The sequence below is a fragment of the Oryzias latipes genome, chromosome 22, assembly GCF_002234675.1.
Source record: "Oryzias latipes chromosome 22, ASM223467v1".
Classification (NCBI taxonomy): Eukaryota; Metazoa; Chordata; class Actinopteri; order Beloniformes; family Adrianichthyidae; genus Oryzias; species Oryzias latipes.
This window is the reverse complement of record NC_019880.2, coordinates 3,071,011-3,083,800: the sequence shown is the minus strand read 5'-3', so window position 1 is coordinate 3,083,800 and position 12,790 is coordinate 3,071,011. Positions and strand designations below refer to the sequence as shown.

The window sequence follows — 12,790 nt, the reverse complement described above, 5'->3', positions numbered from 1 at the left end:
GGGAACTTGAAAACGTCATATGTGCGTCACAGGCCAATCCATAGGGGTAAAAATTACCTTTTTTTGTTCCTTTCATGGTCCCTTGTATACAAACACAACTTTTCATCTCACAAATATTCTATCTGGAATAACAGGGACATTTTATATAAACGCAAATCACTCTTCATAGAATAGTGGTTTCGAAATAAGATTATATTTGTGTATCAATTATTTAACAACCAGGGCTTACTTTTAACTTATGAGGAATTTCTATCTAAATTTCCCTTCCCTGTTCCACCTTTAGAATACGCTAGAGTGTTTGGAGCTATTCCCTCTGGTGTCTGCATGCTGTTTAAATTCCAACACAGAGTTCACGTTGAGGAGCCTTTTCTGCTCTCTCCCATAAATAATCCTGTGAGGAAAATATGTCTGACCGGTTATCCCAGGAAAAACAATAAATCCAAAACAGATTCAAATTAAACATGGAGACACTCTGTAGTTCTGGTTGTAATTCCCCTGAAACAGTTATCCATCTTTTCTCGTATTGTCCCAAAGTTAAGGTGTTTAGACAGAAGATGTGTGATTTTATTAATGATAAAATTGATTCTTGTTTTGTCTTATTCTGGAAAGATGTCTTGTTGGGTCTAATATCAAAAAATATGCAAAAGGACTCTGGTTTACTTTTAAATCTTTTACTCATTTTGGCCAAATTCCATGTTCATAAATGTAAATTTTCTGGTAGAAAACCCTGTTTCACTGTATTCCTTTCTGAATTAAATCACTATATCAACAGTATTCGAAATTTAGAGAAGCAAAAAGCGATCAGAACATTGTCTGTTTGTGAGAGATTCAGTATTATTTCCTTGAGTTTAACCCCCTGGCTTATTTCTATTCTTGTTCTTCTGTTTGTTACGGATGTGTATTTGATATTTGCAGTTGTGTTTTTTAATGTATGCTAAAAGTGCATCCTTGTAAAAGCGCATAATGTGCATTAAAGTTGATTTAAAAAAAACAAAAACTTTTTTGTAACGCTTATACATGACATCTGTTTTTCAATTTTGTTTTTATTTTAAGAGTATTTAAAATTTTTCTGTTTTAATTTCATTATTTTAATCAAGAAAAAAATATGTAGTATATTTTTAATTGTTACAATAAAACTATCAGTTTTATATATTTTTATTTAAATATATATATTTTTCCAGAGTAAATTGATAAAAGCTTTCTAAATCTTCTAAAATATTTGATATAGCAGGAAGTACAACACTTTGATAATAAATAAAGATTTTATTTGTCAACAAATATCAGTTTCACAACACCAAAACAGAGGAATTTAAGGATTTTGATTCCATAGAACAAACATGGTCCACTGGTTTCACCCAGCGTTTCAGACAAGAAGAGGTAGAGGGAGCTCCTCTCCTCTCTGCAGAACCACAGAGGAAGCTTCAGTCAAACTCGGCGTCTCTGCTGGACTTCTGTCCTGCGAACGGACGTCTGTTCCTCTGAACCTGCAGCTGAAAGCAGAGGCATTAGTCAAAAAAACAAATTCCACAGACAACATCCAGCTTTCTTACTTTGCTTCTTTCCTTACAGTCATTTTCCTGAGTTCAGGGGTTTATTAGCACGTAGTGCTCACTTCTTTTTGACTCCATTACCCATAATGCTTTACCTTTGCTCCCTCCAGAACATGAGGGTCCTTCTGCAGGGCATTGTTCAAACCCTCTTCTGTTGTGAAGCCGATCCAGCAGAAGCCTCTGTGGAAGCCGGTCTCCTTATCCTGGTTCAGCAAAAACAGTGAAGAGTCAGGAGCAGTGGACACCTCCCACCACAAGGGGGCAGCAGTTTCCAGGAACGTTGAAAAGAACCAAGTCTTTTTTTCAATAAACTTTATTGCACTTAGTAGAAAGAACCAGGGTTTTTTTTCCAATAAACTTTATTGCACATGGTAGAAAGAACCAAGTAACTGAGAACAGAAATGAATTGATGAATAGATCTGGACCACATATAAATGACAGTTACTAATTGTTGGTGTTTGGGTTTATTTGTTAGATATTAATAAATAAAAAAACGAACAGAAGAAACTCACAAATGGCAGAAGACACTTCTTGACCAAGCCAAACTGTCCAAAATAGTCCCGCACCTCCTCTGAAAAACAAAAGCTCTGATTCACAAACACATGAAAATACCTTCCGTCCTTATCTTTTTCAAATGGCGTTTATTTATTAATGATTTCTCAAATAAATTGATCTTTATGTTGGAGAGCATGTTGGTTATTGTGGAAAAAGCCCGTTGTAAACTATTACACACAGTACAGTTAAAATTCTTAGAATACCTATTTATTAATATTAATAAGTAAGTGTTACGACAAATAAGTCTGCTTCTGCGCGAGTACTTTGAAGTACCGCTGTGCGTGGAAGCTTCACGGACGTCCCGCGTGCCCCCACGCAGAGGGAAATAATAAAAGCGAAGCGACGTTCCGGGTCTCCGCACATCAGTTCAGGTCGGAGCCTCGCGGTTGCAGAACAATTCTACCGGAGAACGGGACTTACTGCTGGCTGCGGTCCACGGGACCTTCGACACGAACAGCTCGAACACCTTTTTGGACGACGCCGCCATCTTTGCTCGTCCCTTTGACCTGTGACGCAAGGTCACGTGACCAAAATATACCCCCAAAGTTAAGCGAAGCAGGAAAAAAAGAGACATCTTTTCTAGTTATTAAATATTTAAATGACGCCTGCTTATATATTTTTTTATTTTAAACTCCAGGTAGAGGTGAAATGTAAAAAAAGGTTTAGATTGGGGTCAATTACGTCATGGCAAAGATGGCCGCCTACATGGTGGAGAGCGGGGAAGATGTTTTTAGGAAGATGTTCAAGTTTTATAAAAGAAGAGACCCCCCACCCGACCTCAGGGGGGTTGTCGACTTTTCCAGCGAACCGCCGGCGGACAAGGTGAGAAAGATGCCGGAATTAGTGGCGATTAACCGCACAAAAGCGGCATTCTGCTCGGTTTATCACTGATCCTAGTCCGCACGAGCGCAAGCTGCTCATCTGACGAGTTTTCAGTGAGGTCACAAACAGATGTTCACCCGTGAACCCGGCAGGTCGCTCCGGCTCACCTGGACGCGGCTGCGGTGAGCGACGAGGAGGCCGCCCGGGTGGGACTGCGGCCCGTCAGAGACTGGAGAGCCTTCAGCCTGCAGGGCTTCCCGGGTACAGCAGCGTCACGTGGTTCTCATGTTCTTCTTCATCATTATGGTCTTCTCAAAACAACAACACACCCACCTGATTCTTTTGTCTAGGCTTCATTTTCATCTCCAACCCTTTCCTTCGGGGCTCCCAACCCTTCTGGGTCAGGCAGTGCTTGAAGACCTACCCTCAAAAACCAAACGTCTGCAACCTGGACCTGCACATGTCTGCCTGCGACACGCAGGACATCTGGGCTAAGAGTGCACCTGTCCTCAGGTGAGGATCATGTTCAGAAGGAAGACCTTCATAGCAGTTCTTCCCTGAGCACACTGGTATTGTTTGTTCGTCACCGTAGCAACGAGAACAGACCTTAGTGGCTGTGTCTGAATTTGAGGGCTGTCCTTCAATGGCCACAGCCTTCCCGGTCGAAGCTGGCTCCGTCCTTCGCCGATCGGGTCGGCCAAATGTTAATGGCTGTGAAATTGGACGAGTCTGGCCTTCAGACAATTCCAGCCGTTACATTGGGGAACGTCCTGTCGCCTAGCAACCGTGAGTCCCAAACAGAGAGGAGTAGTGAACCGGGCACAGAGCTAAAAAAAAAAAGATTCCTGTCTTATTTGATCCAACCTTTAGTCTTGGAGGTGTAATCATAAAACGGTGTCATTATTTCCAACTCCGGGTCCCGCTTCACATTCCGCCGTTGTGGTCAGAAAATCTCCGGGTTCGGCCGCAATGCATCTTGGGATACGGACAGCATAGAAGGATACACCAGGCCAATCCTTTGAAACCGGTGTAGGTACCATAACCGTTCGGGGTCCTTCAGCTAGTGCTGACCTCACACAGTGATGTGGTTGGCTGTCTGTTGGTGCGATGACGTGTCAGTGATTGGTCTGGACAAATTACAATACCACCATAGAAGAAGATATTAGGTGGTCCGTTGTAAACAAACAGAGCTCCGACATAGTGCAAGATCATCTTCTAAACGTACTTTTATTGTTGTTATGATTATTATTAAGTGCCTTTGCAGCCGAACGGACTGCGGTCAGAACCCTTCTCCGGACCCCACACCATAACAAAGCACCTTCCCTGCCTGCGAACACGAAGATACGAGACTCCGGCTGCTCTGATCAGACACACGGTTTGCTTGTGTGGAGCGAACAGACCTTTTTACAAAGCGGGTTTTGGCAAAATCTCTCTATAAATACTACAAAGAATAATGTCAGACACAACTCATGAGGGAAAAGAACTTTAGGTTACAAAAGGAAACGTGAAATGAAAATATGTAGAGCCTGAGCCCGACGTCATCCTCAGTCGAAAGGGCCCCGAACGGTTATTGCAGGCCGAATGGTTGCGGTACCTACACCGGGAAAAAGAAGGCTGTACTCGTGGGCCGCATTTGAAGGAGTCGTGTGATTTGGACAGCACTTGTCCGTGACGCCGTGACGTAAGCAAGCCAGGAAGAACGCGGCCCTCCAATTTGGCCACAGCGAGTGAATTTTCCGCCTTCTGCCCACAGATCTCCGTCCTCTGGAAGGAATCAACCAAAGACTCTGCTGGAGAAGCTGCACTGGGTCACTCTGGGATATCATTACAACTGGGACACCAAGGTGAGCCTCGCTGAAGTGTCTGAGCATCCTCAGAAGGTCAGCTGTTAAATCCAACCAGCACACAAAGATTCTTTATTTTTATTGGTTTCAAGGGGGAAAAGTTCGAGTCATGAAATTCTATGACCCGCTGGCACAACCGGCCCCAAATTTAAAATATTTAGCAATAAAAATGAAAAGGTTCACATGAAGAAAAGAAACAAAAATGTTCTCCATTTTCCTGGACAGTATGGGATCACTGACCTTCAGTCCTCGCTAACGTTTCTTGCAGTGACATCACAGACGCTTTGTGCTTCCCTGCCCTCAGACGTACTCCGCCGACAACCACACGCCGTTTCCGGCTGACCTCCATTCGCTGTCGGCCCGGGTGGCCTCGGCCTGCGGCTTCCCGGGCTTCAGATCCGAGGCAGCCATCCTAAACTACTACAGACCCGACTCGTCTCTGGGGATCCACGTGGATGAGTCTGAGCTGGATCACACGCGGCCTCTGCTCTCGTTCAGGTGATGGTTTCTAAAAAAGTGAACTGAACTTCAAAGGAGGAGCTGTAGGAGGAGTAAAACATGAACATTTTCCAGCTTTTCCAGAGTTGAGGTTCTGTTCCAAGAAGAGGTTAAGTCATCAAAGTCTAAAGGGAAAAAAGTCTGTTAGAATAATAACAACAAATCTGACTAAAATACTCCAAGACACTAATGTTTGAGCAGAACTTTTGTCTTAAAGAATATTTGTAATGAAATTTCCAGATTTTTATTCTTGTTTATCTAACCAAGTTTTTAACTACCTTATTGTGGCATTGTTTGTTAAAACCTTTTTTGTTTTTGTTTGAAAAGCAGAAATGTAGCTGTCTTTTATGTGCTGAATGTCTTGAAAAATGAATTGCTGGTTTTGTTAGAAAAGAGTTTAAAATAAAACGCCAGAGACCAGATCCAATTAGAACAGAATGGGGCCCAAGAAATAGCTCTGAGGTGCTCCACAACTAATTCTGAGCCCTGTTTTAAACCAATGACAGAGGAGCGTTTTCAGAACCTTGAAATTCTGAAATCGGAAATTCTTTAGAAACCAGCCTTCGTTCTTTTTCCTCTGACAGTTTTGGGCAGTCGGCCATCTTTCTCCTGGGAGGCACCCGCAGACAGGACCCCCCCACCGCCATGTTGGTGCACAGTGGAGACGTGATGGTGATGTCTGGACAGAGTCGCCTCCTCTACCACGCCGTCCCGCGCATCCTCCCGACGCCTCGGGGGCACGGCGCCCTCCTGGAGGACCTGCGCCCCGCCTCCCCCCAGCAGGCGGCGGCCATGTTGGAGCCGGTTTCTGAGGAAGACTGGATGGCGTGCTCCGTTTATATTCAGAAATCCAGGCTAAACATGACTGTTCGACAGGTGCTGGGGGCGGGACAGAGCTTCCCGGTGGCACCGCCCTCCTCAGTTACAAGGACGGATAAAAGTGAGATAGGCGGATACCACGATGAAGACCCTGGGAAGAGGAAGAGGAGTGACAGCGACTCTGCAAATGAGACGTGAAGAAGCCAGATGTCGTTAAATGCTGACACTTTAATCTTGTGGCTTTTGTTTCTTCTGAAAGATGTCTGCAGAGTGAGGAAGATGTTTAAGGCAGTCATGATGAGGATTTATAAGATCATGCAGTTCAGCTTTACTGAGGAAGATGTGTCAGAATGTGACTCATTTTTAAATCAGCGATAGGAACATGTTGTTTTCATCTTTTCAAAAAACTTGCTAATTTTTCACCAGTTTGAAAACTTAATAAATAAAATAAAAAACAAAAATCTTGCAAAAAATACTAATATTGAATGTCTTATTTTGAAAATATGGTCATCTTCTTTCCTTTGTGTACAATGTGTCTCCGAAACAAAGTGTGCTGTGTTTATTGCAGTTGTAAACAATACAAAACTTAGGTTAACCGTCAAGCACATTTAATAATAATATTAATTTCATATTTGATGGTCATTGTCACGAGAAAGGTTTCTGGATCAAATTATTTTCTACTGCTGTTATACCAATGCTGATCACTAGATGGCACTAAATCATTAGAACATTTAAAAGGAACCAATCCTCTAACATAATTCAGTGAAAGGGCTTCAATATTTAATCTGCCAAAATTAAACTTATATCTTGAGGGAAATTATGTACATGGTGTCCATCGTTCCAAGGAATACAGGATAAAATAATTCTGAAGTCCATTAATTGTCATTAATGGTTTGAACAGGACGTGGAAAGAAGATGCTCCTCTTCCAGAAGCACACGACTCCCGTATCTTTTCGGATTTTAAAATAAAACAAAACAGAAACTTCTTCTGTTTAAGTCTAAGATTATTTCCTATACATTCGGATTGCTGCGGCCCCTTTGCATTGGACAGTACAAAACTTTGGACTTTCCAGAACTTTCATTCTTCTCCCTGACGAAAATAAATCCCTGGTTCTTTTTAGGAGGCAGACAGCTCTCTTACCTTTGTGTTTAAAATCAGAACAAACTCAGGGGACTTTTAGTTCGGATTGGGTGCTGATGCTGTGGATCTACATCATTGAAGGATGTTCAGACTTCTCAGGATGTCACGAGCTTCTCTGCACTTCTCCTCTGTAGTCTATGGCCGTGTCTTCCACCTCTTCTTCAGGAACTAAGGAGGAAATTAGCAAATGTGTGACAAATCATTTTTCTTTCACACACCAGAAACGCCCGTGTTTTTATATTAAATTCTGCGTCACTTAATTTTAGGTTGAACTCTAAATTTCTTAAATATTTTTGTAAATCGACTGCGGAAATTGAACTGAATTAAAAAGCACTTCATGAGAAACTCTTAAAATTTCAAATCATTTTGACAAAAGATTTGGAATATTTTCTCTTAGGTTTGCTGAAGTTTGAGCTCAGCCTCGTCTGGAAGCTTTCAGGTTCACTTCCAGCAGTGGGGGGGGGGAAAAAGGAGCTGCAGTGTTTACTTTGCAGGTGAAACGAGGTTAAATGGGGTCTTAAAACTGCAGCTTGAAGTTTCCACAAAAACAATTAAGGACTGAACGTTTATGCGAAAGTCTTGACATGATTCTGCAGCCCGATAATCCAAAACATTCATGGATGCTGTTAGTGATGCCATAAAAACCCATCTGTGGTGAGATCACCTTATGTTCCGATCCTGCTGTGGCTGTTGTGACCACGCTGCCCTGAAGGCATCATGGTTTTCCTCGCTCCAGCCTGCAGGGGGCGCAGCAGGAATTCTCAGCATGCAAATGGTAAATCGCCATCTAAAATCAAAACTAGAGGAGTTTCCTCAACACCGTTGCCACTTTTAAAAGGCGTCCCTCAGGGCTCTTTTCTGTGCCCACTCCTTTTTTCCCTGATGTGCCGATGATATTTGAGACAACCGTTCCAGTGAGAAACTTTTTTTTACCTGCTTCTGACCCTCTTCAGACTGACAGGCTCTTTTACTGTACATGGAGCATCAGATCAGTCAGATGAAATGCAAACACAGGAAGGATTTTCCCTTTTACTCCTTTCAGCTCTTTGTGAAGCATGAAAAGCTCCTTGTGCTGCTGCATCAGACCCGTCAGGCCCACGTTTCCACTTCCACAGGTCGGGCATGCTTCTAATCTGCCAGCTGCAGGTTTCATTGTTCATCAGCCGAACCGAGCCCACGGCGTTTCATGGATCCTGACAAATAACAAGTGTTTATTCAGACTGTAAAACAAGCATTTGGGGTGACATAATGGACACTCGCCCACTCCTCGCGCTGTTGTTGGGATTGCTGACTTGTGAGTTAATGGTTGGGGCTAATGATGGGCACATGTGCTTTGTCCACCGAAAGCCTTTGTTTTTGCCTCAACAGCCAGTTTGCAGTTAAGTGATTCAGTATGCGACACTTTCCAAGTCTGAGCTCATCGCTCGGCTTCACTGCAGGCCTCGGCCTGTGATCCTGCTGCTGTTTGTGTTCATGTGGGGGGACGGTTTATTGAATCGCACCTGTTTGTTTGTTTGTTTAAGCCATGACTCATTTACCTTTGTGCTGCTTTGGGGCTCTGTTGCACATCTTGATCTGATTTTTTGAAGGTTGTAAGGATTCATCAGGGAGCAACAGCCCTGCTCTTGTTTGTGCTCTTCCGTTAAAGTGTGAACAGGAAACAACCGTTTCTTCACGGGACGAAGATTTTTAGGATCGAGAGAGCAGCCATGTTGAGGCTTCCCTAGGTGCATGCATGAACACAACTTGGACCATGTTAGCGCTTCTCTTTGCGTTAGGTGACCAAATCTTGGCTTAACTCTATCCAGCTTCCATCCATCTTCTTCAGCTCATTTGGGATCGGGTTGCAGCAGTCTGGCAAAGATGCCCAGACCTCCCTACTTTTTGGCTCAGCTCTCTCTTCACAACGGACAAGTACAGCAACCGCACAACTACGGACGCTGCTCCGACCCGCCTGTCAATCTCACGCTCCGGTCTTCCCTCAGTCGTGAACAAGACCCCCATATTTAAACTCCTCCCCCTGGGGCCGGGACACTCCACCCACTGAGTGATGGAACACTACCTTTCTGACGTAAACTTGTTGTGGTTTTTGTACCTTTATGTGAATTTGCTGCCGTCACACTGAAGGGAATTTGCTCGTCATTTCGAACGTCTCTATCTTTCGAAACGCATCCAACGCTTGTCCAAAAAAGTGTTCATAAACCTGATGCTCCAGTTGCATGTGGAGGAGCTACTGTTCAAGGTATTTTCCGTCATCGCCACATGGAAGCATCCGTCTCTCTGTTACCCAGTTTGATGAATTTCTGTCCCACATTAGTGCAGTGTTGTCTCGATAAAAGAACAATATCACAAAATTCATACATTTTGCCAATCGCATCGTCAGACTGACACACTGCCCCTTAACATCGACTTAACATTGAAAGTGGATCCCCCTGATATGTAAATCACATTTAGTTTTAAAGCAACTTAAGCCACAATCGCCCAAAAAAATCGTCAAACCTTAACGGGGCACACAGTTGACCTGCACAAAAGATCAAGGTCGTCGACCATTCAGTCAACCCAATGAACAAAAATACAGGCAACAGGTCGTAGCGGACACTTGAACAACACGCAAGGGTGAGTAAGGGTGAGGCTGGTGAGATGTGGACACCCCCAAATACTGTGCACTGCGCTCCCCTTAAGATGCGGCCACTACTCTGTACGACCGTCCACAGAACCGAACAACGCAAAAACCTGTAGCACGACTACGGGTCAACCCCTCGTACGAGTGCATGTGATTAAGGCATAACTAATGACTGAGGTATAGAGAGTGGTACGTTCCATGACAAGATGAAAACCCTCAGGACACGTACGGGTCCATCTCTGTATGGGTCACGTGACAAAGGCCAACAAAAGAGTTGGGTCATCTAGACCCACTAGACAGTGCTCTGAACCTTTTTTCTTTAATGATTTGTGATCTTCACTGGTGTCCATTGATTACATGAAATCTTTCCAACTTTGTCCACCTTTGTCATGGTAGGGATAACATGTCAAAGTAAGGGTGGGGTCATCTAAGATAGCACAAGAAGTTGTCCTAGAAGACGTTAATAGCAGGAAACTGCTTTTATCCTGAATCAATAATTTTTAAGACCATTGATCAGACGCTTATCCAGAACTTCTCAAAAGTGTCCATGTTTTTTTCTTCTTTTCCACTACAGCCTAGAAGAGGATTTGAGGTCCAATCCAGGACTTTGTGTGGTTTGAGCAGAAACGGCTGCTGATCAGCAGCGTGGAGTGACGCAGCTTCCTGCGGTTCTGTGACCTCTCATGTCCTGTCGGTCGTTTTGTTTCGTTCTTCTGAAAGGAGCCGGAATAGCAAAGAGATGACTCAAAGCCTGAGGCTCTCTGGACACTGAGGGACTGGTGAAAGTCCTGCAGCCATGAGCTAAATGCGTGCGCATTTTGACCACCTGCACTCAGAGCCCCGATGGAGTGCTGTCACGTATTCTCACTGACATCATGGTTGTAAAATTAGGAACCTGGTTTCATCCATCTCACAGATGTGGAAGCTTGAAATTGCATTCCGGGGTCTGTGCCACATTTCATCAGTGAATTTTCCCCTCGCCGGCGTCCAAAAAGGGGGCTTGGCTGCACACGCGTCTTGTGACAACCCCCCTCTTTGCTCCTCGGCGTGCACAGAGCTCTCAGCCTTTACAGAGTCTGAAGCACAAAAGGGTCAGCATGACCCTCTGTAATCGCTTGAATAAACTAATGAGAGGAAGGAAAGCTGATCAGCTGATCCGTTCTTTACCTTCTATTCCTGAGGATCAAAAAGCTGCCTTACGGAGCTTCCATGGGTTTGACAGCTTTTTGGATTAAATGTCTTCAAATGTTTTCCGTTTCCTCTCGTGAGTCACAGCGTCTGACAGGAATTTGAACATGGGAACATTTGCAGAACAACAAACACGGGGCTTGTTAGTGTCTCGAATTCCTACTGAACACTTCGGAGGGTTCTTTTCACAGGTCAGAGGGCACAGGAAAAGGTAAAAGAGTAAATTATGAATGGATGAAAGATGGGAATGTAGGATTCTGTGTGTAGTTTTGAATCAGACAAGAGATAGAAACTCAGATTCATAAAGAGCAGAATTATCAGCTGGACAAAAATTCGTTAGGGTAATCACGAAAACAAAGCCGCAGATCAAACATCTGGATCGTTTTTTGACATCATACTGTAACGACAAAATACATCCTACTGTTTTACCCATTTATAAAAAAATCATTTAGAATAAATAATGAAAACAGACAGTAAACTGTCAGAGGCAGCATAAAAGTGAGCGCAAAAACTTAATAAATAAAAGCAGAATCTTTTTTCTAAGAGAGAAAACCTGCCTGCAGACATTTAGGTGGACAGTAGCTGCTGGAGAAAAGTTGCAAGAAAAGTCTTGAACAATTTGAACCAAAATCCCAAAGCCTGACCACATTAGCATTGACATTAGGAGAACTTTACATCAAGTCATCTCTGGTGCCTCACAAATCTTCTGGTGTGCAACAGCCGAGTACGTCCTGGGGCCCTGAGAACATCTGGATTTAAAGATGGAGGAGCAGCAGAAGAAGAAACCTAGAGTGAGCTCACAGATGATCTCCTACCATCTTTTGGTCAATTTTTAAAGTGTTCTCCGTGTTTGTTTTCCATATTACAATTACCATCGTTTTTAGACAAATTAAGACGTTTCTCTGATAGCTTCTGCAGAGCGGCAGGAGTTGATTAGAAATTCCCCTCCGAGTTGTGGGCGGGACTGCGCTCATTCTCTCTGTTTACTCTAATTCATCCTGATTTGTGTCATCCACCGTGATAAAATGCTACAAATCCACGTTAAAAACACCAAAAACACATTGGAGTGGATCTTTGGATTAAAGGAATAGATGAGGTCGGCACCTTCTCAAACGAGCTGATTACTTAAAGTCAGAATATTTTAGAAAGTGCTTCCTTTAGTTTTCAGGTTCAGCTCTTTCATGAATAAAGGTAAAAAGGTGACGACATGAGTTTCAGCTCGCTGTCATGTTTTCTGGACCCGCCTCCGGCCCAGAAAAAGCTGGCTCTGTTGAGGACACTGTGGACTCAGCACGGCTTTCTCCGTCTAAAAACTGAATCTATCCGACAATGCTGTACCCCTTCTCAGCCGTACTTCCCCAAGCCTTGAACAGAACGCTCCCGAAGCTGCCTAATCCCCGGCAGGGCCCACACCTGTGCTGATGTGCTGGCTCCGAGTGAAAGCGCCGTGATTTACGGCCCTGACGGGTCGCCGGCCTGGCAGCAGCTGCAAAACGGCAGGAAGAGGAAGCTGTTCATCACGCAGGGAGCATCTCTGAGCTTCTGCTGCAGGAAGAGCGGGGAACGCCGCTTCATCCACAGGTAGCAGCCCTGCTTTCCTGAACGCTCAATCTGGAATCTTTTCAGCTAATGATCAGTTTTCTAAACTTCATTTAGTCCAGAAAACCTTCAGGGTTGAACAGAAGTTTATAGAAAGCCTTGAAAGTGACAATGAGGGGAGTAAACTTTGATGGGAAAACCATTCTGGAAA

General features: G+C 43.8%; 2 protein-coding genes across 2 annotated transcripts; one reads left to right on the top strand and one right to left on the bottom strand.

Annotated features, from left to right (window-relative positions):
• Positions 1-1,243: 1,243 nt before the first annotated feature.
• On the bottom strand, positions 1,244-2,634 carry slirp (SRA stem-loop interacting RNA binding protein). The gene is made up of 4 exons (XM_011490140.3): positions 2,526-2,634; positions 2,063-2,121; positions 1,646-1,753; positions 1,244-1,490 (listed from the first exon to the last, which is right to left on the bottom strand). The coding sequence occupies exons 1-4, from the start codon at positions 2,590-2,592 to the stop codon at positions 1,422-1,424; spliced, it is 303 nt and encodes a 100-aa protein (XP_011488442.1). The 5' UTR covers positions 2,593-2,634; the 3' UTR covers positions 1,244-1,421.
• A 48-nt stretch (positions 2,635-2,682) lies between these two features.
• alkbh1 (alkB homolog 1, histone H2A dioxygenase) lies at positions 2,683-6,569 on the top strand. The gene is made up of 6 exons (XM_011490141.3): positions 2,683-2,927; positions 3,080-3,188; positions 3,278-3,440; positions 4,681-4,771; positions 5,076-5,269; positions 5,854-6,569. The coding sequence occupies exons 1-6, from the start codon at positions 2,790-2,792 to the stop codon at positions 6,284-6,286; spliced, it is 1,128 nt and encodes a 375-aa protein (XP_011488443.1). The 5' UTR covers positions 2,683-2,789; the 3' UTR covers positions 6,287-6,569.
• Positions 6,570-12,790: the final 6,221 nt, after the last annotated feature.